Source organism: Nuphar pumila, chromosome 3, assembly GCF_984573655.1.
Source record: "Nuphar pumila chromosome 3, dmNupPumi1.hap1.1, whole genome shotgun sequence".
Taxonomy (NCBI): domain Eukaryota; kingdom Viridiplantae; phylum Streptophyta; class Magnoliopsida; order Nymphaeales; family Nymphaeaceae; genus Nuphar; species Nuphar pumila.
This window is the reverse complement of record NC_143251.1, coordinates 118193703-118218688: the sequence shown is the minus strand read 5'-3', so window position 1 is coordinate 118218688 and position 24986 is coordinate 118193703. Positions and strand designations below refer to the sequence as shown.

Below are 24986 nucleotides of genomic sequence, written 5' to 3'. Positions count from 1 at the left end.
AGATATAAAATAAGAGTTACGGAGTTACATATCAGTTACAGACCATGGAAAGAAAACGACGAAGGACAACATACCTCTTTGCAAATTGAAAATGACAATAACAACGTTGAAGGGCCTAGCAAATGCAGCGTAAAGGATAGTCAGAATATATAAACCAACGAGGTACGAGGCACAGTAGATAGAGCATTTACTGTAGTAAAATGTTGTGAAATTTTTGAAACACACGATTTTTAGGGGACTCACCGGAATCCTTGTGAACCCAGTAATAGCAAATACGTCTTCCTTTCTAAGGGGAGTTCAAATGTGTATTTTAAAGGAGTTGAGTCGATTGATTCCCAGCCAAAAATCTCGCCTCCCTCCAACGCCTTCTCCCAAACGTCAGCCAAATCCTTATCTTCAGTGCCACGTCTGATGGCTGTCCCTGATTACATCCCAACTCCTTCGGTGCCCTGCTCCCAAACAGAGCCTTAAGTCATCCCGGAATACTATGCTGACCATGACATACACCTTTCCACTCACCCATAAGAGCCATTGATCACAACCTTTAGGATACCAAACTGAAGATGAAGTAAGATACTTGCATTTGATTAGGCGGGCCCAGGGTTTTGATCTCTCCTGCAACACTTAACCCAACTTCGCTAAACATGCAGAGTTGTGATCTCTAAGGTGTTTAATCCCCGAACCCCCTTCCTCCTTGTGTAAACACACCTTATCCCAAGCCAGAAGATGGAAATGAGGCTTAGATGGGGAATCAAACCGCAAGAAATTATTAAGCCCTCATTTGACCAACATTAAAATGTTGGGGCCCTAATTTCTCTCTCTCTCTCTCTCTCTCTCTCTCTCTCTCTCTCTCTCTCTCTCTCTCTCTCTCTCTCTCTCCTCCATATCGCCAAAAGCAGTCACGATGCCGGCAGCCCTTGCCAGACCCCAGGTAACCCGACCCCCCTCATTTTTTCCTCTCTTCAATCTCTCCATCAGGCGGTTCGATTTATTCTAGCAGGCAGGGGCCAAGGCCCCTGCTGATTGTGGTCCCTGTCAGGCAGTGCCCAATTGCCATTTATTGTTTTAAGCAAGGCTCAAGAAAAAAACAGGCAGGAGCGGGGACCTGCACCGGGGGGAGCCCCCGAGCCCCCTCCCTAAAAGGGCAAAAACTTTGAATCAGGCTCTACTTTATATTTTTTAAGTTAAAAAAAAAATAGGCTTAAGCTTTACGCCTCGCTTCAGATTTTGGTGGAACGCCTCGCTACGCCTCAACGCTTTTCACAACACTGGATGGATGTGATGACTCAACCTCTCCATAATAAGTAAGAAAATGAATGGGGATAAGGGATCCCCCCAACGCACCCCTCTGCTACTACGAAACACCGGACTCCGCTCGCCATTAATCACCACCGAGAAATTTGGAGTGGACACACAACTCAAGATACGATGGATCCACAGATCCGAAAACCCAAAGCGTGGAAGGGCATCTTACAGAAAAGACCACTTAAGCCACGGAAGATGCTTAAGTCATTGGCCGAAAGAATATTCTTCTGAATATTGTGCCCCTTAAAAAAATTCCATAATTTTCTGAAATGTTTCTCTGGAGAATGGGTATCATTTGATTCACCATTAGCTTGATAATAATTTTGTACAAAAAGTTACACAAGCTAATAGGAAGAAATTTAGAAAGAGAATGAGCACCTTACTCTTTGGGAATGAGAATAATATGGGAGGAATTAATGCTTTTAAGGATTTCTTTGGCAAAAAAATCCTGAATGGCACTAATAATAACATCATGGGAAATGATAGATCATAAGGCACTAAAAAACTACCTGAAAATCCATCTGGACTTGGAGCACTATCACCATCATGACTGGACCGCCTTAGTCACCTCCTCTGCTGAAACGGGAGAGCAAAGATAAGCATTTTACTCAGTGGATACAAGTGGAGTCAAAACTCCATCCAAACCGTTATGATTCACTGAAGAACTGGAGAACAACTTAGAGAAATAATTTGTCGCTTAGTTAAACATAATCTCCCTTCCCACTGCACTGGAACCATCCTTCTTTTGGAGCCATAGAATATGCTTATGTTGCATGTTGTGAATGGCCATAAGATGAAAGAAAGTATTGTGGTCTCCCGCTTTTAGCCAATGACATCATGATTTATGTTTCCACTTTAGAATATTTGAGAGTTTATCTTGAAAATGGTGTTCTCTAACAATCACTGCAGATACTCCCTGGTCAATTGAATGTTGCAAGTTTTCTATTTCATCACCAATCTGCCTTTTACGATACTCCAGCTCCTCTATCACATTCTTCTTCCACTCTTTCAATTGAACACGAACCAACCCTAATTTGGAGGTTACCCGAAACATAGGGCAACCTACAACCTTAGTAAGCCATGCTTGTCTGACAACCAGGAACTTCTACCCACGACGAGAAATTTTTGAAAGGCCGAAGGCCCATGGGTCTGTGATTGGTGGCAAGAATCAAAGAGTGTGATCAAACACTAATTTGAGCAGGAACATTAATCAAAGTTAGGGAACCTGAACATCTAATGATCGTTAACAAAACAACGATCAATTTCGCATGCTCGATAATTAGCCCCTGCCTGTTTATTATGCCATGTGAACCTGACAGAAGAATCAAGTTCCATAAGCCCTGATGAATCAAGAAATCGGTTAAACTCTTCCGATCCCTGGTGACTTGCATTAGATTCTACTTGATGGCTCCGAAGCTACTGTCATAGGGAACGACGGTTCAAATATGAACTGCCAATAGCATAATGTCCGAACCTATTCCCAACAATACCATAACCTCTGACCCATCTTCTGACAACACTGTTAATATCTGATCTGAAACCCACATGACCTCCAAACTGATACAACTAGGAAACCATAGACATAGAATTCGACTAGAACCTGAATTATCAAAACTTCCCACAATACGATACTTGGGAAAGCTAGCTTGGATCGAAGGAAAGGCACCCAACGAAATTTTGTTTCCAACAAAAGTACAATGTCCGTTTGGTGCTGCAGCAAGGTCTCAAAAATTTGACGTCGAGCCCACGTTCGGCGGCCGAGCCTGCGAATGTTCCAGAACAGGACCTTCATGGAAATTTTACAGGTTTTGGTTTGAAGTCATAGGTCTGACCTCAGGCAACGTAGTCTCTCTCTCTCTCTCTCTCTCTCTCTCTCTCTCTCTCTCTCTCTCTCTCAAATGGTCGCACGTGCCATTGTGTTCAATTTGCATTATTTTATAAACCATGATAAATTAAATTAAAAACCATATTTAATCCTTAATTCTTTTAATTGTAGAAAATTATTGGAGAGAGTGTGTCTCCCCCCAACAGAAAAAGAACTATTATGAATTTACGATGAATACAACTCATTTGTTAAACCTAACGAGTAAGGAAATCATGCACTTACCAAAGGGGGACTCCACGTGGTTGGTAGGAGCTGTCAGTACACGTCTCCCTGTGGTGGGACGTTGCAGGTTCAAAACACCAGTGGTACGTTGAATAATAACTGGTGGGGTCAGCCTAACCCCAGCTTGCCTTTGAAAATAAAAAAAACATACACTTGCCCCCAAGTTTTCCCCCAATATGTTCCTCGAGGTTTCGTGTCAATATCATATGAATCCCCAAAGTCATGCCCATGCGAATTATGCAGATTAGAAACATGACATTTCCGCATTCTCATTATGCCAATCCACATAATTGACGTTCAGCAAACCTCTGAACTTAACCCCACAATCAGAAACAGAAAAAAGCTGAATTAAACGAATACGTTCCCACATAAATAAGCTCTCTTACCGTAACGACAATAGTGTCATAAAGTGTTCAGCAACAAAACTTAGTATGATCATACTTTCAATGAGGAAATTGAATTATACAAACAGTAGCCCCCAAGAAATGCATTCAAGAATGAACACAAACATACCTTTTCAGTGAATAAAAGAATAAGCTATGGGTCAAAAAGAAAAGGGAAAATTGAAAAACAGACGATCTCTTTCCCTCCCTACTTGGCCCAAGCAACGCTATCAATCTCAGCTTGGGCACTCCGATATAGCTCAAGCCTCTTGGCAAGAGATGAACGACGCTCCATAATTGCTGGATCTTCATCTAATAATGACCCAAGCTGCTTTTGCTGCAAAAGAGCGAGAAAAATGAGCAATTAGGCAATCTTTTTAAATTTCATTCTTCAATCGCCTCCAAGACAAACTTTTGCAACCCTTAAGCAGCAAACAGTAATGGCAGCGAGAGAAAGGGATATTCACTCTACACTTTGGTTACACTACAAATGAGAACAAATACGAGGACAGGCAATTGTGATATCACCATTACTACAATTAACAAGGAGTATTTCCAAGGATCGCTAATAGCAACCAAGATCCCATTCAATCCATGGCTCATCATCTCAATAAGGAAAAAAAAAAGATATCCATGGGTCAGAGAAATTGTCAGACTCAACAAGGAGTTGCCGGCAACAGTACCCTCACAGAGCACAATCAAGTTGAATCAGTACACTAGGCTGAAGCAAGAATCCCACCATAATGGCCCAAGTCTCCAACCCAACCTATACTAAGGTGTCACCAAAGAACGGGACCAGGTAGGTGCACCTTATCAACTGAGGGTCTACATGGTTTTGATCCCACAGATTGCCCTCAGATTGAATACCTTGATTTCTTGAAACCAAAACTTAGACTACACCGCCTAGACACAAAACTCAATGAAAGATGCAAAAGCCTACAAACTTTTTTGCAGAGAATTGAAAGGGAGAAGAATGCTTACATCTCTCTGGCCAAGGTCAGTAAAGAAATGGTCAAGGAGTGAGCGCTTTGCTTCACGGACCTGGCAATAGACAATAGACTTGGGAACGGAGTTCCGCAGGCCCGCACAAACCATATTCACATAAGACAGCACAGTTGATCCTGCTCCATAGAAGAGAAAATTTGTTAAAAAATTATTCCTGCACATTCACTGGATAGTACTTATCATGATCAGCCACAGACTTCATAGGTGAACTGCCCTGGAAGCAATTCTCTCCAGCCATTAATGACAGTGGGGACATCTATACCTGCAGGTCCTTCATAATCTGCCTGCCTAAGTCAGGCACTTGATTTCACATCAACGATCGAGCAGCCAATTGAGCATCTTTGACAAACACCAAACCAGAAAGTATGCTTTTCTAGATGATTTGGTCTAAGATCAAGCATCATAGTCAGTATTAAATCAACATGCTCAATTCACTGGGTTGACATTATATCAAACATATAACAACGAAATTAAGAACAATCCTACAAAAATTTCAGAACTGCCTTGATATCTCTGACCGGTGACTGGTCAGTTATACTGCTTTGAAATACGAACGACTTTGCTATTTTACTTCATCATATGGCCCCTGACAACTCATTGTGTGGCTGCTATCCAATTCATAAGTTTTCTATTTAGAATTTCAATAGATCAAAGTTTATAATGAGGAAACAAAATTGGAGCCAAGTGGAGGGGTCCAGCGTTTCTAGAAAAACACTGCAAAAGTGCCAATATGATCCCATCACGAAATTCAAGCAGCTTCACAGTTCACACAGGTCAATCAGTTTTTCTTTCTGAAAAAGGTAAGGAGATGAAATTTACCAACTCGTCTGAGATAAGAATCATTGTATCTGTCAAAGATAGAATGTGTTGGATTCCCGCCCTTCTCTACATCTTGTGGAAGCTTCCGGAAGAAATCAACTGTCAGATAACTAGACTCCATGTCTACCAGTTTAAGAGTTGCTTTTCGGCTTTCTTCACGCAGTCTGTCCAATTGTTCAAAAGCAGCACTTCCTACTTCCACACGCAGAGTAGGATATTGCTTCAATTCCTGCATACAGCAGGCAAGGAATGACCATAAATCGCAGGAATTATTTGCATCCATAGGTCATAGCTAGCCAAACCAAGGAATCAAGAGCCCATGCCTGAGTTTCAATAGCTGATAAACAAAGACTCATAAGTTTGCAAGTCAGCACTGTTATATCAAACTCCTAATCAACAAGGTCAGAAAGATTGCATATTTAAGAAGGAAAAAGTACCATTGTCTCAGAGATAGCCTTATGAACCAACTCCTTCAATATCGAATGAACCTGTCAACATGAGCGAGTGGAAGTGAATCAAGTTATACATGACCAACAAAAATGAATGAAGATTATATACTTGAAATTTAAAACAGCAATATCTAAGATCTAACACTAGTCCATATCCAAAAGGGAACACCTAAATTTGAGTGTCTCTATCCTATATCAAGGTACCTTTCTTAAGATGCTGCCATTAAAAGGCATTCAACTATGCAAGGTATTCAATGTGCCATACCAATGACAGGTATCTATGAACACAAGCACTCCAAACTGAGTTATTCTAATATACTTCCATTAAGATCGATAACTGTCTTTATTTTTTTTATGATACACTGCATATGTTTTTAGAATGAAACGGCATAGCATGTCAAATACTGAGCTTATACCATATTCATTTGAACATATCATACAGCAAACAGTCAAAATTATGCGAAAAGTCTTGAATTTGATAGGAAACTCAAGACTACCTTTTCATGCCATCCATTACAGATTTAACTCAAACTTGTGAATAACAGACACATCATTATTACAAAGAAAAAACCTTTGGGAAAACAAATGGAAAGGAACTATCTCCATATTTGCAAAACCATGTGTTGGTGAAATACATGACACATTGTGTGAGAAATGTCATCTAAACACACATCCTTAACATTCATCACAAAGATGGTTGTGCTAGGTATCTTAAAGGATGGAAAAGTTTGATAAGTTGATGCCGAAGGTATGAACTAACTTCAAGTTCAATTATTTATATCTGGAACTTCTTACTTCAAGATACCAACAATAAGAAAATGGCCAGCCACAAGTTCCTACATGCTTTATGTTGCAAAGGTTTAGAATTTACTTGAAAAGGATTTTATAACAAAGCAGCAAGTTAATTCTGTATTGACAGGCATGAAGATAGCACGTCTGGACTCAAATATCCAAGAATTTGGGGTTGCCAATATGATAACCTTCTGGCCAAGGAGAGAGAGGTCCCGTGAACATAAAACAGGTGGTAGGCTGTTAGGGAAGGTAAAAGTCATCCAGAATAGAACTAGTGATGGGCAATAGGCTGGGCTTGGGCCTATAAATTAGACCCAAGCTCCCCACAAAGCGGGCCGACAAGGCCAAGCCCGCGTGTGTGTGTGTGTGTGTGTGTAGAGAGAGAGAGAGAAATGGGTCTGTGACTCTGTGCTAAATGAAATGGGCTAAATGGGTTTTTCTGCCCATCCGGTGTTTTTTTCGCAGTTCTGACCCCATAAATGTGTTGGGCACGGTCAATTTATGAGGAATCCACACCTGGATCATGTGTTTTTGATGAAAAAAATGATATTTGGAGCCTCGAACATTTAAAAGATTTGAGCCTCAAACACTTCAAGAGCTGATCCCTATAAAATCAAGTACATAGATCACATCTGTATGGTCAGAATTTAAAAATAAAACAAAAAATACCTGAAAAACACATTTAGCACGTTTCATTTAGCATATTTCATTTAGCACGGACCCATTACTATATATATGGCTACTAGAATATGTTAACTGGAAATATGTGAACTAGAGTATGAATTGAGATTTTCATGGGGTTTTTTATGTTTTTCTTAAATTTCACCATATGTGATCTAGATGATTGGTTTTATAGAAACAGACTCTCGGATCTCCCATTACAAAGCATGAGAAGGTCCTTTTAAGGCTTGAAAGTTAACGACTCAAAATTTTAGTAAATATTCAAGCATCCAGAAATCGTATTTTTCATCGAAAATACATGATCCAACAATCGATTTCTAGCAAATGGACCACGTCAAATGCATCTGCCAGGTTGGATTTGCAAAAAAAAAGTGTCGGAAATGCCTAGTTCACACTCTGGTTCACATATTTCCAATTAATATATTTTAGTGACCATATATATATAGAAAGAGAGAGTAATGGGTACGTGCTAAATGAAATATGCTAAATGAAACGTGTTAAATGAGTTTTTCATGGTTTTTTCGTTTTATTTTTAAATTTTGACCATACAGATGTGATCTATGTACTTGATTTTATAGGGATCAGCTCTTGAAGTGTTCAATTCCGACGCATGGGTGCGTTTTTATAACGTTTGAAAAATCAACGGTCCAAAATTTTTGTAAATTTTTTAGGCTCCAAATATCATTTTTTTCATCGAAAACACATGATCCAGGCGTGGATTCCTCGTAAATCGACCATGCCCAACACATTCATGGGGTCGGAACTGTGAAAAAACACCGGAAGAGCAGAAAACCCCATTTAGCATGTTTCATCTCTCTCTCTCTCTCTCTCTCTCTCTCTCTCTCTCTCTCTCTCTCTCTCTCTCTATATATATATATATATATATATATATATATATATATATATATATATATATATATCAGCCCTGCCCAGCCCAACTAGGCCCATTAGGTGAGCCGAGATTTTCTTAATGGGACAGCCCGAACTGGGCCTGTCAATTGATGGGCCGGCATTTGACTGGGCCAGCTCGGTCAACAGCCCAGTGGGCCCGGTCCATTAATGGGCCCGGCCAGCCCCTTGGCCACCACTAAATAGAACGAGGTGAACAAAATAAAAAGTGTCATCTATAAGGGGTACATAGAAATATGATAAACATCAAGATGCATATTTTAAAAGCAATAATGAAATAGACAAGGTGAACTGAAAAGTATCTTGACTTCAGAATGTGGCTTTTGTGGGCTTGGACTTGCATAATGCTATTTATGTTAGTAATAGAAATGAATCTTTACTTGGTTACACTAGGCCCTGGACCCCATGTCACAACTAAAGCAGAGAATCCAGTAAAGTCATTCAAAAAAGAAACATTAGAAGAATGTTGGCCCTATATCCTGGAATCAACAGCTCCATTAAATTAATCAATGTCTTATTTGACCAAGATGACACAGACATACCGCATCAACACAAGCCTCTGCAGGACCTCTAATAGTCATCAATGAAGATTCAATTAGACGACGATACCCTTGCTCAGGGGCGATTAAATGTGGTTGGTAGCCATCAGCTTCGGTGATAATCTTCCTCACATTCTCCATAGAGAGTTGCTTATCAAATTGTAGCCTTTTTAGTGCAGCAGGGAGCTGATTGTCAAAAACGTTGTAAATCTTATCACCACCTGGACGTCTGCAGGAATTGTTAGGTTGATCAGTTCATCCGTCTAGGTTTCAGCAGAATGATGCAATATCATAAAAGTCACTGATGTCCGATAACCAAATAAGATGAATTATCTAGTGATAAATTTGTCCATAAACTTCATACTTGAAGGTCTGGAAATATCTTAAAAAGTACCCAAACCCATTGTAGCAAAAGGTTCACTAAAGAACCAAAGAGATTTTGAAAAAAAAAATGGTAGCACATATACAGCAACCTAATCCTAATGAATAATGAAGAAATAAACTCCAGCTAATATGCACAATACATAAACAAACTCATACACATTTAAAGACACCTTGCACTGATAACCATAAGATTCTAAAATATCTAGATTATTTGTCATGTCTCTGAAAATATTTCTGTCATCTGTCAGCCGAGTATTCTCACTGGTCGAGTGCTCTGTCATCATCTACATATATTAGCTGAGCGGTGTTTTGTTTTTCATACCTAAGTGTCAGTTCAAACATATTCATCAAATGGATTTTACTCATGGGAATTCATGTCTGTCCTCAAGTTTTCTTGGCCAACTAGTCTCTGAAAAACTGAATAACTGCAACTTCTTAACCTGGAAAAGACAGATCATCCCGTTTATAAAGAGTCAGGACCTCTCTGGTCATCTGGATGGATCGATTCCACCACCTCCAGAATTCCTTTCGCAAGAAAAAGCCGACGATAAAGGAGAACAATCTGTTGTTCTTCACAAGAATCCAGAATATGTTGCTTGGATGAAGAGGGATCAATCGCTAGTGGCATACATCACTTCCACTCTCTCACAGAAGGTCCTTATTGCTCTTCCTGATGATTGTTCGGCAAAAGAGCTATGGGATACGTTAGTTCAAACATATTCTCAAATTTCTGAGGCAAGGATTATGTTTCTTAAGCGAGAGTTTCAAATGTTGAAGAAAGATTCCATGTCCATTATGGAATACCTGAATAAAATGAAAGGCATCACAGATCAGCTGGCCGTTGTTGGGTGCCTTGTCAGTGAAAAAGATAAAGTACAACAAACCTTGAGTGGATTGGGGCCAGACTACCATGTCATGACGACAACCTTACTATGTTTACCAGAACTTCCAAAGTTTGAAGATCTTCGTGCGAAATTATTGCAATATGAGATGACTCTGAAAGGATCTTCTGAAGACTCTCATAGGAATTCAGGAACACAAGATGTGCTGGCTATGGGAATGAGTTATGGTCGAGGACGAGGAAGTTTTTTTCGAGGAAAAGGAGGTCAAGGAAGAAATAACTATGGAGGTCGTGGCATACTTCCAACACCCAATATGCAGGGACAAAGACCTATTCCCACCTGCTTCCTATGCAACAAGAAAGGTCACATTAAAGCAAATTGCTGGTTTAATCCTCAAAACAAAGGGAAAGCTCCACAAGCAGAGGCTAGGAAGGATGGAGAAGTAAAAGAGTTGTTGTTGGCAGCTTTGGCAGGATTGAATATGAAGCAAAATGACAAAGGAATTTAGTATGTCGACTCCGGAGCAGCTACTCATGTTACGGGTGATGTAGGTAAACTCTTGACTCTTACTCCTTATGTTGGAAAGAATAGCATAGTCACAGGAGATGGATCCCATCATGCAATCTCACATACTGGAAATGCCATTATACACATGTTAAAGTCCTCTCTTAAACTTCCAAGTGTCATCCATGCACCTAATATTCAAAAGAACATTGTTTCTGTCTCAAAACTTGTTGATGATGCTAATGTTTCAGTTGAATTTACTCCCTCTTCTGTTTATGTCAAGGATCTTCGCACGAGGAAGACATTCGCTGAAGGAAAACGATGGGGCAACATGTACATCTTTCAAGAAGATCATTCCTCCATTCATTCCAACTATTCATCCTTGAAGCCTCACCAACGTCAAGTTTTAGATTCTGATTTTATATTTACTATTTCTGAAAGTAATAAGCCAAGACTTTGGCATAGTCGTCTTGGTCATTGTGGTCGCCATTTCATTGAAAAACTTGTCTTGAATAATCTTATTCCTAAGTCCAGTTTGAGTTCAGAAGTCGTTGATACAAAATGTTCTAGTTGTCATTTATGTAAGACTCATGCTTTACCTTTTGCTTCTATTAATAAAAGAGCTTCAAGGCCATTTGAGGTCATTTGTTCAGATGTCTGGGATCCTGCTCCAATTACTTTTTTTCTGGCAGTAAATACTATCTTATTTTCATTGATAGTTACTCACGTTATACTTGGATATTTTTTATGAAGCACAAATCAGAAGTCTTTGGATTGTTCCAGAAATTTCACTCTTTTGTTCAAAATCATTTCTCTACCAACATTCTTAATTTCCAATGTGATGGAGGAGGTGAATTCTCCTCGAGTGACTTTGTTAATTTCCTTCAACATAATGGGATAAAGAGAAGAGTGTCTTGCCCTCATACACCTCAACAAAATGGGATTGCTGAGAGGAAGCATCGACATATTGTTGAGACTGCAATGAGCATGATGCACGGGAGCAATCTTCCTGTATCATTATGGACTGAGGCCTTCCACTCCACAGTTCATGTGATAAATCGATTGCCCATGAGTATCTTAGAAAATAAGTCACCATACTTCTCTCTTTTTGGCATACAACCTGATTACCATGAATTACGTGTGTTTGGGTCTATTTGCTATGTTCACATTGACAGCTCACTCAGGCACAAGTTCCAAGATAAGGCCTTAAAATGCAGGTTTGTAGGATATGCAGAAGATTATAAAGGGTACAGGTGTTATGATCCCCTGAGTAAGCGTGTCAAAATATCAAGGAATGTAATTTTTGATGAAATGAACTTTGCTGATCAGGATACTAATTCAACTATGGTGGATACTGATAACTCAAGCTCCAGCATTGAGGTATACTACCCATGGTTAAATTCAGAACTCTTCGCCAATGGTAAAGTAGACTGTCCAGAAAATTGCAGTCAGAAGGAACCACATGAGGATTCAGCCAATGAGACTCAAACGGAGGAGACTGTTACATATGACTTGGAGCCAACAAGGTATAAGGGTATTGTGTACACCCGACGAGAGAAAGAGCCCTCATTCATTTCTTGTACGAATACGGATCCATCTAGATCACCCACTTCGCAGCAAATGGATATCAAAAGATCCTCACGAATTCGACATCCACTTGACAGGTGGGTAAGTTATAAAATTTTTCATTGGATTTTCAGTTATTCTTGACATCCATAAGTAAAGAGGAAGAGCCTCTCATGTTCTATCAAACTGCGAGCTCTAGAAGATGGGTAGAAGCAATGAATGAAGAAATGGAGGCCTTACATGAATGTGGGACATGAGAGATTGTACCTAGACCACTGAACAAAAATGTTGTTGGGTCAAAATGGGTATACAAAATAAAGTATAAACCAGACGGGAGCATCGAAAGGTACAAGGCTCGACTTGTAGCCAAGGGATTCACACAAGAGGAAGGCCAAGACTTTGATGAAACCTTTAGTCCTGTGGTTAAAATGGGGACCATTCGCATTGTGTTGAGTCTATCCATTAAACATGGATGGACATTGAGCCAGCTGGATGTAAAAAATGCTTTTCTGCACGGGGATTTAAAAGAAGAGGTCTACATGGAACAACCCACTGGATATGCAGAACAAGACGCAAAAAAATATGTATGCAAGTTAAAGAGAGCACTCTATGGTTTGAAACAAGCTTCTCGTTCCTGGTTCGACAGTTTTTCTCTAGAAATACAACGGCATGGATTCTCTCGGTCTCTTTTGGATCACTCATTATTTATTCACAATGAACAAGGAGTCACTACTCTTCTGTTGATATATGTTGATGACATCATCATCACAGGGAACTGTAAAAGTCACATTGAGCAGGTGAAGAAGTTATTAAATCAGAGATTTAAGATGAAAGATTTGGGAGAGCTGCGATATTTCCTTGGAGTAGAAGTTGATAACAGAAATGATACCCTTATCCTCACTCAACACAAATATACGTTGGACATTCTCGGCAGAGCAGGCATGACAGATTGTAAGCCGTTAACAACTCCAAGTGTCATTCATCAGAAATTGAGTTCACAGGAAGGGGATATATATGGAGATCCCACTAAGTATCGCAGCTTAGTTGGCATGTTGCAATACCTGACTTTTACTAGACCCGACATAGTATATTCGGTTAATCAAGTATCCCAGTTTATGCATGAACCTCGTATGTCACATATGGAGGCAGTCAAACGTATACTTCGCTACCTGAAGGGTACAGTTGGTGATGGGTTGGTATACAAGAAAAGAGAATTAGATCCAGGCGGGGGCCATGAGGGTCATGAGATCGTCACTTATGTTGATGCTGATTGGGCGGGTGATCCAGACGAACGACGATCAGTATCCGGTTATTGCAGCTTCATTGGGCCAAACTTGGTATCCTGGAGTAGTAGAAAACAAAAGGCGGTTGCTAGATCAAGCACTGAGGCTGAATACAGATCGATGGCCACTGCCACGGCCGAGGGCACATGGATTAGACATCTCCTGACAGAAATGGGAGAACCGATTGCTCGGTCACTGTTGTTGTGTGACAATCAAAGTGCCATCAACATGTCATTCAATCCCATCCACCATAGTCGAGCAAAGCACATTGAAATAGATCAACATTTTATTAGGAAAAAGGTTGAAGACAAGGAGATTGAGCCTATGTATGTGCCAACTAAAGAACAGGTTGTTGACATCCTCACTAAAGGCTTGACAAAGGATAGATTTTGGTTTCTGAAGAACAAGTTGTTCATGGTCCAACACCATGCACAACTTGAGGGAGGCTGAAAAGAAGACATCATTTGTATAAGTCTGACCTGATCCATTTATATAATGGATCGGGTCCAGACCCAATTCGTAAGGGGTATTTTCGTACCCTAGTTTATACATTAATTATATTAATAGAATGAGAGGGCAGTCACGATCGACTGCCCCCCCCCTTTCCTCTGGAACTTCTCTCTCTCTCTCTCTCTCTCTCTCTCTCTCTCTCTCTCTCTCTCTCTCTCTCTCTCTCTCTCTCTCTGCCGATGACAGGTCTGTGCTGAATAACGAGCGTTCCTTCTTACAATGTCCTCTATGTCCCAGAACATATAGCAGAATGGACTCAAAGTATGAACCCAAGCACCAAAAGAAACTGATCTAAGCCGCTACCAATATTGTTGTTACATGGGCATGGTGTGCCCTTGCAGATCTGCAGCTAGGTTTATACTCTTATATCATTGTACTTGGATTTACTTGTGCACAAGTACAAAGTTTTTGAAACTTTTAAAACTTTTCATAATCTTTTAAAAAAACTACTTAAAAGTAATATTTGTATCTTCTATTCTGATACATGGAGAAAAATTATGTCAAATGACTTTAAAAACTATTTAGAAAATCAGGGCATCTTGCACCAAAGATCTTGTGCAAATACACCCCAACAAAATGGTTTGGACGAAAGAAAACATAGACATATAGTAAAAACCACTAGAACCTTGCTTATTTCGAAACGTGTTCCAAAACAATTTTAGACAGAACCTACACTTACTTTTGTTTACCTCATAAATAAACTTCCTTCAACTAAACTTCAAAATATTTCTCCTTATGAAAAACTTTATAAAACTTCCCTTGAATATTTTAGATTAAAGACTTTTGGATGTAAATGTTTTGTTCTCACAAATAAAGCTGACAAACTTTCACCCAGAGTCATTCCTTATATTTTTCTTGGTCATGGTAAAAGCCAAAAAGGATTTAGATGTTATGATTTTGAACATGATAAACTCTATATTTCAAGGAATGTTACCTTTATAAAGCAAGAAAGTTTCTTTGATTTAAAAGTGCCTATGAAACAAAATGATTATTCTTTTCTGGAATTAGTTTCTAAATGCAATGATGAATTGTTGAATGACATTGTTGATGTTGATGTTGATAATGAACCTCAATCCAATATCCAATGTGGTGAGTCTCATGACATTGATGGTGAACTTTTAGTGATCCAATATAGGAGAAGGTGATAAGCATTCCAATGCTTTAGAAAAATATTCTAGCATAGAAAACCATGAACCAAGCATTCTCAAAAAATCAGAAAGAACACACAATCAAGATGGTACCTTGCACAAGCTCGCCCTTATAGGTATGTGCAAGAGTTCAGCAAATTTTACAGAAATAAAAGAATGAGTGGCACCGCAATCAAAAAGTATAAAAGTTGCTTGGTTAGCAATCAAGATGGTACCTTGCACGAGCTCACACTTGGTCAGTTGTTCGACCGTGAGCTCACACTTGGTCAGTTGTTCGACCGTGACGGCATAGACGCGTCCTAGCGCCTTCTTGTGGCCACTAGACTGTGATTGTTGCGACTGGTAGGAATGTTGTTGTTGTTGCGGTGGTCGGGGGAGCAAAGGTGCTTCGTCATTTCGTCTTAGGTTGTCGGGCGCCTTCTTACGGCACTCGCGTGCGAAGTGGCCCATTTTGCCACAGTACAGGCATCTGCCTGTAACAAGAGGGCAGGTCTACACAGCGTGAGATCGTCCGCATTTGGGGCAAACATCACCTGCCTGCTGCCCGGCAGAAGGGTTGCCCTTCCACCGCTGACGTTTTGAAGGAGGATATTGCTTCCTTCCTCCTTCCTTCATGAAAAAGGGCGGCCGCTTGACTTGGCCGCCAGAGGGATTTTTCTTTTGATAGCCAACCGTAGCAGGTAACTTGTTGCTTTGGGTGCTCTTAGATCACTCCCAATCCTCACTCAAGAGGGTGGCTGCAGCAACGGCTGCGGAGAGGGTCGATGGCATGCTGGTAAGAACCCTAGGTCGGAGTCCTTTCAATCCGCGGACGAATTTCTCTGCCCGCTTGCGATCATCCTTGAATAAGTTGGGGCAATATCGCTCCAACTTCTGGAATTTGGCGATGTAATTTGTCAAACTTGGTGTGCCTTGGCAGAGTTTCAAAAACTCCATCTTCGTCTCCCTTGCATGAGGAGGAGAGTAGTTCCCCAAGAAAGCCCTTCTGAAGATCTCCCAAGGAATAAACGAAGTTGTCGGGAAATGCATGTCCTGGGTCGTGTCCCACCAGTGGCTGGCATCATCCTTTAGTCTGAAAGTCCCATAAAGTGTCTTCTTGTCGTCTAGGACTAACAAAACTTGAAAGACTCATTGCACTTCCAAAACCCAGTTTTCAGCCATATCTGGGTCGGGCTTGCCGGCGAAGGACGGGGAATCGAGTTTCAAAAAAATTTCATACGACAGTGTCGTATGCGGGCTTGGCTCAGAAAAGGGCGCTTGATCCCTTTGTGAATGAACCTGGGTCTGTATTGCCTCAGCTAGTGTACACAGAGAATCCATCACGAATCCCTGTTGCTCTGCCCATTCGTCAACAAAATCTTCATTGGAGTTCCTCTCCTTCCTTGAAGTAAACAACAGATACAAGAAATCGGAAATTTGAGGAACTTGAGATACAAGCCAAAAGCATTTGTAATATTCATACGTAACATGAGTAGTAACAAAAAAACCAACGATGATGGTAGAAGGAAGATCCTTTTAAAAAGCAAAAGAACATGCAAACTTTAGGTATAAAAACCAACGAGCTCTATCCCTTTTTAAGGACGGCGAGAGTACTTTTTCAAGTACTCTCTTGCGACACCAGTGCGCCTTATCCCGCGCAAACGGAGAGAAGGATATAAGTCTTCATTCGGGACTCTTTGCCTGTGAAGAGGGGTCGTAGGGGTGTAATGCGGCGAGGCATTCGATGCATAAGGCGGCGAAGCCGGAGTGTACACTGGAGAATCCGGTATATACTATGGCGAGTCTAGAGTGTAGTATAGAGAGTCAGGTGAAGGCGTGTAAGTAGGCGAAACATTGCCTGGAAGACCTTCCGAGGGAGGTAGTAGCTCGTCAGTCCCGGAAAGTACTATAGCACCCTGGACTGAGGAAGTTGTGTCCTCCAGGTCTTGTGATGCAGACGCCTTTTTGTCGTATGATTCCTTGAATTGGCAGTTACTCATTGCGTGCCCTTCTTCGCCACAAAAAACACTCCATCTGGTCTTGCCAGGGAGACTACCTCAGAGGATTCCCGCGTGGCATGTTGGTTAATCAACACATGTGATGGTACTCGACCATCCTCTCAAAAGTGCATTGTTGCTCAAGTCGTGGCTAGCGGTGCTTGGTAAGCATCTGGAAGCGTAAAGCCCCAAGAATCAGTGAAGGTGGGTGGGGGCGGTCCTTTCGTCCAGTATTCTGACCAAGTAGTCAGATGACCATGTCATTCCGCCACAGGGCCCCTACCCGAAACTGAGCGACAACGCATTCTCCATGCGCCTCTTTTTTGTCCCAATTCCGCACCATCAGAAGGGTCCATGTTCTTTAAGCAAGAAAACCCCAAATACCCATGTAAGGTATGCTTTAGTCTAATAGTACAGTAAAAACACAAAATAGGAAATTAATTTACTTATAGTGCGATGCGGATGCTCGATGACCAAGAACCACTGTTTCCTTCTGCTCTGATACCAAGTTGTAACGGCTCAAAATTTTGAACTTTATAAGCCTTTTGAAATAGTTGGAAAATTTATTTTCTTTACAAAAATGAGCGAAAACGATTTCTTTAAAAGAAAAAAGGGGCAAGTTTGATAACTTTGGGCACGTTAGCGAGAGAACAAAGATTTACCATGAACGATTTGCAATTATACTTAGGAAACCATTTCTTCTATTAAAAAAAGTGTTAAGTTTGTAAAAAATTCGGATTTTCTTCAAGGGAAAACCGTAACAAAAACCCAAAATGTCCAGGAGAAGAACTACGAGCAGAAACAGTTGATCCTGAGGCCATCTCGCAGTCGCGTCATCGCCTGTTATGTACCTATTCATCATCTGTACCCATAAAATAGGTTAGTTTCGCGAAAAACTAGTAGGTGAGCATATGAACAGAAATAACTGAATAAGGCATAAATAATTAATGCAGCAAGTAGTAACTAAGCAGTTAAATATCTGAGGCTAACATAGACATACATATCAGGTGAAGAACTAGCAAGAATATGCAACAATGATCATAATCAGGTAGTAAGCTGAAAACTACTGAACAAACAATCAAATCTTGTGCTAAAATTAACACAAGAATTTATCAAGAAGTGTGAATAAGTTAATTTAAGTTTTGATATTGGCTAGCTTGCGGTATGCGCAGACGCGAATCGTAAAAACAACTGAGACTAATTCGGGCGTCTGTTATTCCATGTATTTTGAATAACCCGAATAGCTAGTTGAGTCTGCTCCAAAGGATACGACTTTCAGCCGAGAGAGGATTCCCCAAAAACTGAAAAATGGCAACGGATGCATCCTACTTCTACAGAAGTCTATGTGATCTACTACCTAGGATAATGTCTGGTAGTCCCATCCCCTAACTCCAATGACTGGGGAAGTCGGATCTTTGCTCGTGGGTGGTTGTTAACCTGTCCATTGGAGTGTGCGTACTGATCCGTCCTCTCTCTTGACAGACTACAAGCGAATGAGTCAATGAGGAGTAAATTAACTGACGACCCATTCTATATGCTCTGGTCATTTGACCAAATGAGCATCTTGCCTGTGAAGGCGATCCCATTTTATGCGTTTTCAGCAATGTGCGCAAACCACTAATCGAGGTCATAAGACCATATTCTCCAATCGTCGTAGTACTAACATGCCTCGTATGTCCAAGAGTACGCTACGAGGAAAGGGATATAGATCCTCAATAGGAGCCTCAACAGTGTGTTTCGCAAAGATAAAATGTTTTAAAAACTTATTTTAACATTCTAAATCTTTCGAAACGAACAACAACTTGCCTACCTATGGCATGTGATTTTCTCGAATCACACATTCGATAACGCAGTGTCTGCATGCTACGCAAGTCTTGACACTGGTCTCGATAAACGAGTTCTATAAAATAAACCCTTGCCCATCAACTTGATCTTACCCCAGATCAAGGATTCCCTAAAACATATCGGGTATACGAACTAGTACAAAAGGTACTCCTCTTAAATACGCTGAGTAGGGGAGGCTTAGATGCAATATCGCATCACACAAAAAAGGGGGGCTCAAACTTTACCGGCAGAACTGCTCAATCGAAGAACTGGGAACCTCGCAAAGGACCCAATTAACTTCGAGGTTAAGTCGTTTAAGCCTCAAATCCACCACGGTTGCGAGAGCGAGAGTGGTGGAGGCCGAAGCACATCTCATGAGGTCATAACCATGGAATTCTACGTGAAGAATGCAACAAGGAAAAGCATGTGTGATGGCAAGGCGAAAACGAAAGACAATAATGCGAAAAGCAAGAGCATGAGCGTAAAGCGCGACGGCAAAGCAAAATGACAAAAACAGAAAGTGTAAAAAAAAAAGGACAAGGATCGCGAAACCTCGTCCTTGAACAAAATACAGAAAGAAATAAATGCAAAAGCAAAAGCCTAGGCGCAAAGCGCAGCGGCAAACAGGAAACAGGAAATGTGAAAGCAAAGGACAAAGATCGTGAAACCGCGTCCTTGAGCAAAAGACAGAAAGCAGTAAATGCGAAAGCAAAAGCCTGGGCGCAAAACGCGATAGCAAACAGGAAACAAGAAATGCGAAAACAAAAGAAAAGGATCGTGAAACCGCATCCTTGAATTAAATCCGTACTTATATACGTATATGTATATAAATATATAATTAAGTGATTTCGATCTTTAATTATTTAAGCTCAATTCAATTATTTAAGTTCTTGTGCAACTTCCCCTACCTCGAAGTATCACGAGAAAGAAGACGGTTGCGAGCGTAAGTGATCGTCGATTCGGTCGCGAGGGCACGAACGGGCTCCGTTGTGCAACTGCAAATGCGCGAAGATTAGCAATCTATGAAACGAGGAACAGAGAGCTGGGAGAAGGCTTGGCCTCTCAAAAATACAAGGCAGGGGCCAATGGTCCCTGCCAACCTTAAAAAAGAACGGGGCAAGGGCCGATGGCCCCCTGTCGGTTTTTTAAAAGGAATGGGGCAGGAGTCGATGGCTCCTGCCAGTTTATAAAAGAGGGGGCAGGGGTCGATGTCCCCTGCCGGTTTTTTTTTAAAAAGAGGGGCAGGGGCATCGACCCCTGCCTGAAATAAAAAGAGGGGCAGGGGTCGATGGCCCCTACACGATCGAGAAGAAAGGGGGGCGCAGGGGCCAAAGGCCCCTGCGGCTCTTAAAAAGGAGGCAAGAGCCAATGGCCCCTGTCATCCTTGAAAGGAATCGGGGCAGGGGCCAATGGCCCCTACCAACTTCAAAAGAAAATCAGGGCAGGGGCCATTGGCCCCTGCCGGATTCTGAAAAACGAAGCAGGGGCCAAAGGCCCCTGCCGAAAACTCCAAAACAAGCGGAAAGGGGTGGGGGGTCCCGACCCCTTCCGTCGGCCCGCTGAGTGACAAAGGGCAGAACCAGAGAGAGATGAGGAGAAAGAAGAAGGGAAGGGAGGAGACGTACCTGGGGGAGGAGGTCACCGGTGTCGGTGTCGGTGTCGACATCGACAGCAAGGTTTTAAAACCCGTGACTCGGAACTCGACTCGTTCTTTATTGACTCGTGACTCGGCGGGTCAACTCGGTGACTCGGACCGGGTTTTGTTAACTTTTGATTTTAAAAGAAAAACAATATATAATTTGTCTGAAACCATGTTTTTGAGTAAACATAGTCTCCAAATGTTTGTAAGAATATAAAAACAACTGCAAAGAGCTATAGAGGTTTGCTTGAATAATTGAATTTGATATCTATACAAGCACTTTGACTAATTCATGACTTGAATTAGAGGATTTGGTCACCATGAGTTCAATCTGCTACTACCTAAGGTTCCTAAAATGGCCAATCATATATGCTAGCTTGTTTTAAAAGTTTTAATTCCCTCTCTAACAAATCCATAAATGTAAAACAGGGATATATGTGCATATTGAAAGTTTACAGAATGCCCAATATCAACATAAATAAGCAATTTTCTCTCATGTATAAAACTATGCAGGAAATATATTAATGGCACAACTATAAAAAGACTACTAATATTTGAATATGTACAATGCTTGTTCACATAACAAATGGATGATGAAACCTAAATGTGACTTCCCATAGGCACAGTTGACCTGCCATATATAGTGAGAATCATTTCTTTAAAATATTTTGCTAGAATAAGTTGATAACAGAGGGCGAACAGTAGTTCGAACAACATGGTGATTTTATTCTATGGATTTAAATGCTTTTTATCTTTAAATGCTTTTTATTTTCTTTTTTATACAAAATCTGGGGGTAACCCTTGTTAAAATATATGTACTTATATATTTCGAAACTGTAATTTGAAACTCAAAAAACAAATTTCAAACATCCCAAAACTCGCCTGAGTCAGGCCGAGTCAAGCCCGAGTTTTGGCAAACCGAGTTTGCCTTGCCGGGTTGACTCGCTGGAGGGCCGAGCCGAGCCGAGTCAACGAGTTGACTCGGCGAGTTTTAAAACACTGGTCGACAGACGATCAAGAGGGAAGGAGAGAGGAGACAGGGGAAAAGGGGGCGTTGTCGGAGGGAGGCTCGCAGGGAAGGGAGCTCGCCGGGAAGGAGGAGGTGAGAGGCGGAGCAGAGCGGGAAAGAGAGAGGAGGCGGTGGGGAAGCTTTGAATGCCCCCCCCCCTTGCGTCTTGTTAAAGACGAAATGTAACACCCCGAAATTTTAACCCAAATTTAAGAGGATTTTTTTTTTCCAGCGGAAACAAGAAATAATATAGGGTTAAGTATTTCGAGACATTACGGTGGAGAGAAAACCCAACACATTTATTTCATTCCATTTATCAATGAAAATCATCAGAGTTAAAATTATAAGAAGAACTCAAACTATCCCTGGAACAATAAATCCAAAAATCTCGATCCGATGCCTCATCCCGCAGTCGCTCAAAAACCTTATTCTTTACCTGAAAAATTAGTAGATTGATTGGAATTAGACTACCACGTCTAAGTAGGAATTACTGTAAATTTGGCAAATATACTAAGTAACAAGTATGCAAGGGATTTGTTTAATTATGGACAATAAAACATAGCATGAGAATATAAACATTACTAAACTACTGCACATTGTTAATTTAAGTTTCTAGCTAGAATATATAAACACTACCAAGACCAAATCAACCATTGCAGGAGTACAGAATTCATCTCATGATAAGGTAATATCATTTGCAGCATTTAAATATATCATGGCCACCGATTCCATTGAATGCTTAAAAGTAAGTGAAGCAGACTATGCAACAACTATAACAGACATATACCTAAGCAAGTAAAGCGGATTATGCAACAACAGCAACATGCATAACAGTCATGTAACAACCACAATATGAATTCAATTATCTCATATTTACACCCTTCAGTATTTCATTTCATCACAAGCTCAGAACATGCTGGAAGAATATAAACATGTCTCCCTAAAACTCCACTCACTGTGATACCTAGAATGTTCTGATTGATGTTTATCTTTTCTTATCTTATCTTATCCCCCGGGTACACACGGGCCGAGGCAACCATCACAGAAGAGAACGTTCAGGGGTATATTATTCAAAGTTGTTTTATTAACCCGAACATTCTAACTGTGACTGAAATCCCAAGGGAGCGGCCAATGACCGAGAGAAACTCCCAAAGGCCAAAACCAAAACAGGATGCATCCCTAACTTCTGCAGAAGAACATGAAACTACCACCTAGGACACATTTGGTAGTCCGGGTCCCCCAACCCTGAGGACTGGGACTAACGAGTCGCTTTACGCTCGAAACTAAACACATGTCCCCAGAGTTTTGTACCACCTACCCTCTCCAAGGTAAGCCCGAATCTGAGTGGGTTAATCTTTTCATTTAATTATTTTCCCGAAGTATGGGCATTTCCCCAACCTCTTTCTACTATCATAGTAGTAGAAATCTCAACCTTAGTCATTTTACCAAGGTGCATAGAACAGTTCCCATCCTTTGTCATATCGATTGCATAACCCACTCAAAGTGCTCCGGTGCCTTTAAACCAGTCGAGCAACAAGAATTAAATTTAAGTTCTTATCAGTATTATGATCATTATTCTAAATGCTTTGGTACTTTTAAACCAATCGGACACAAATGCCCCGGTATCTTTCAACCAGTCAGGCTCACAGAAGTTAACCTTTAATTTTTCTCCCCAATGTTATTGACATTGAGTACACGTTCATTAACAAAAGTACCTGCATCAGGTACCCAATCCATATTGCCCAATTAGGCATGATTCCCAAACTCCCTATCATTCATTTTGAATTCTTAGTGGACAAGGGAAAACAATTCACATAACTTGACTGCATGCAACAAACAATTTCAATAAATGACATTTCATTAATATGTCTCATAGCTCTTCTACAGAAAGCAGTCAAAACTCAGACATTTCCATATTTGAATGTCAGCAGTTTATATAAAAAAAAATCCAGATAAAACCAAATTGCACATACACCCATTTCTATATCAAGTTACAATTCGATTTATTACTAAAGTGTAAAACATAGTGTTTCACAAATAGGTCGCATCACATATATCCAACTACAAGTAGAAAGCCCACCCACAATCTCATAACGAATTACAATTCTTAATGGCAATTTAAAAACACTGTTGGTTTGTTTGTTTGTTTGTTTGTTTGTTTGTTTTTCAGGTATCTAATATCACCCACGTGCCAGCAATAACCGACCCAAAGGTTTGGTCAGGAGTTTATTATTTAGAGGGTTTCAGTTAGGTTCCCTTTTCAAGTATCTCACAAAGGATCGAGTATACGGCTTCATATAAGTATTCATTTCATCAAGCACCATTGTGTTATTATCCAAACCTAATCCTACTACTTCATGTAGACAGTGTACAGGCATCACCAAAATGTGAAATAGAAGTATAATAAGAATTGAGTGAAAGAACATGTAATTTAGAAGTGTGCAGGAATCATAATCATCAATATTAAAATTTCTGGTATTACCCCTTTTTAAGCACCTGTAATCAGTAAATATCATGTATTAGTTCTGACATGGCAGTTCAAAAATTAAAAATCCATATTATCATGGTATGAGGATCGACACCCACAACATTCATTTCGTGTAACAAACTGCTAGCATTATTCATGCACTTACAGACTCTATCTGTGTTATGTAGTTAGCAAGGCAATCATTATAGTCTTGATTTTCTTCTGAGTTTAGTGAGAGCTCTGATTTAAAGTTTGAAAAGTAGTTCACCCAAGTACTAGTGAACAGACTCTGTGTCCGTATAACAGTGTAAATGGGCATCACATAATTTATCAAAATCAGAAGTTACTGCAATGTTCATATGGGCTGAACACTGATGCCCTACTCATAACCGAGTAACGTACACAGGCTTTTCCAGTAACAGCAAATCAATGAGCACCAGGGACCCCTAATTAATTGATATAAGAATAAAACACAGTACAAGCTACAACAGTTGAACCTTACAGTGGAATTACAACTTATGCAACAAAAGAAAACCATGAGACTTATCCCATATTACAGTTTATTGTGTTATATAAGTATACTTCTAAAACCATCTACCAAAAAAAAGATTACTAGGTTCAGTTATATAATCAAATCTATATGAGTATTAACATCCACAGAATGTTTGTGCTTATAAGGAATAACATAACATGCTGTATATTAACTGAATGGGTGGACTATAATGTACATATTACATGATCTAATCTAACGTTGCAAACCATATTGTTTTTTTACTTTAAGACCCAACAATCAGATCAGAGTATATGATAAGGGTGAGCATTAGCAACCCCAAAAGGTCTTTAAT

General features: G+C 40.4%; 1 protein-coding gene across 1 annotated transcript in view; it reads right to left on the bottom strand.

Moving 5' to 3' along the window:
- Nucleotides 1–3773: 3773 nt before the first annotated feature.
- Nucleotides 3774–24986, bottom strand: part of LOC149843443 (dynamin-related protein 5A) — a 47521-nt gene continuing 26308 nt past the window's right edge. The window contains exons 12-16 of the mRNA XM_089999798.1: nt 8993–9218; nt 6057–6107; nt 5620–5848; nt 4777–4916; nt 3774–4132 (exon numbers count right to left, since the gene is read on the bottom strand). Coding sequence (XP_089855924.1) covers nt 4004–4132; nt 4777–4916; nt 5620–5848; nt 6057–6107; nt 8993–9218 — 775 coding nt within the window. The 3' untranslated portion in view covers nt 3774–4003. The remainder of the gene's footprint in view (nt 4133–4776; nt 4917–5619; nt 5849–6056; nt 6108–8992; nt 9219–24986) is intronic.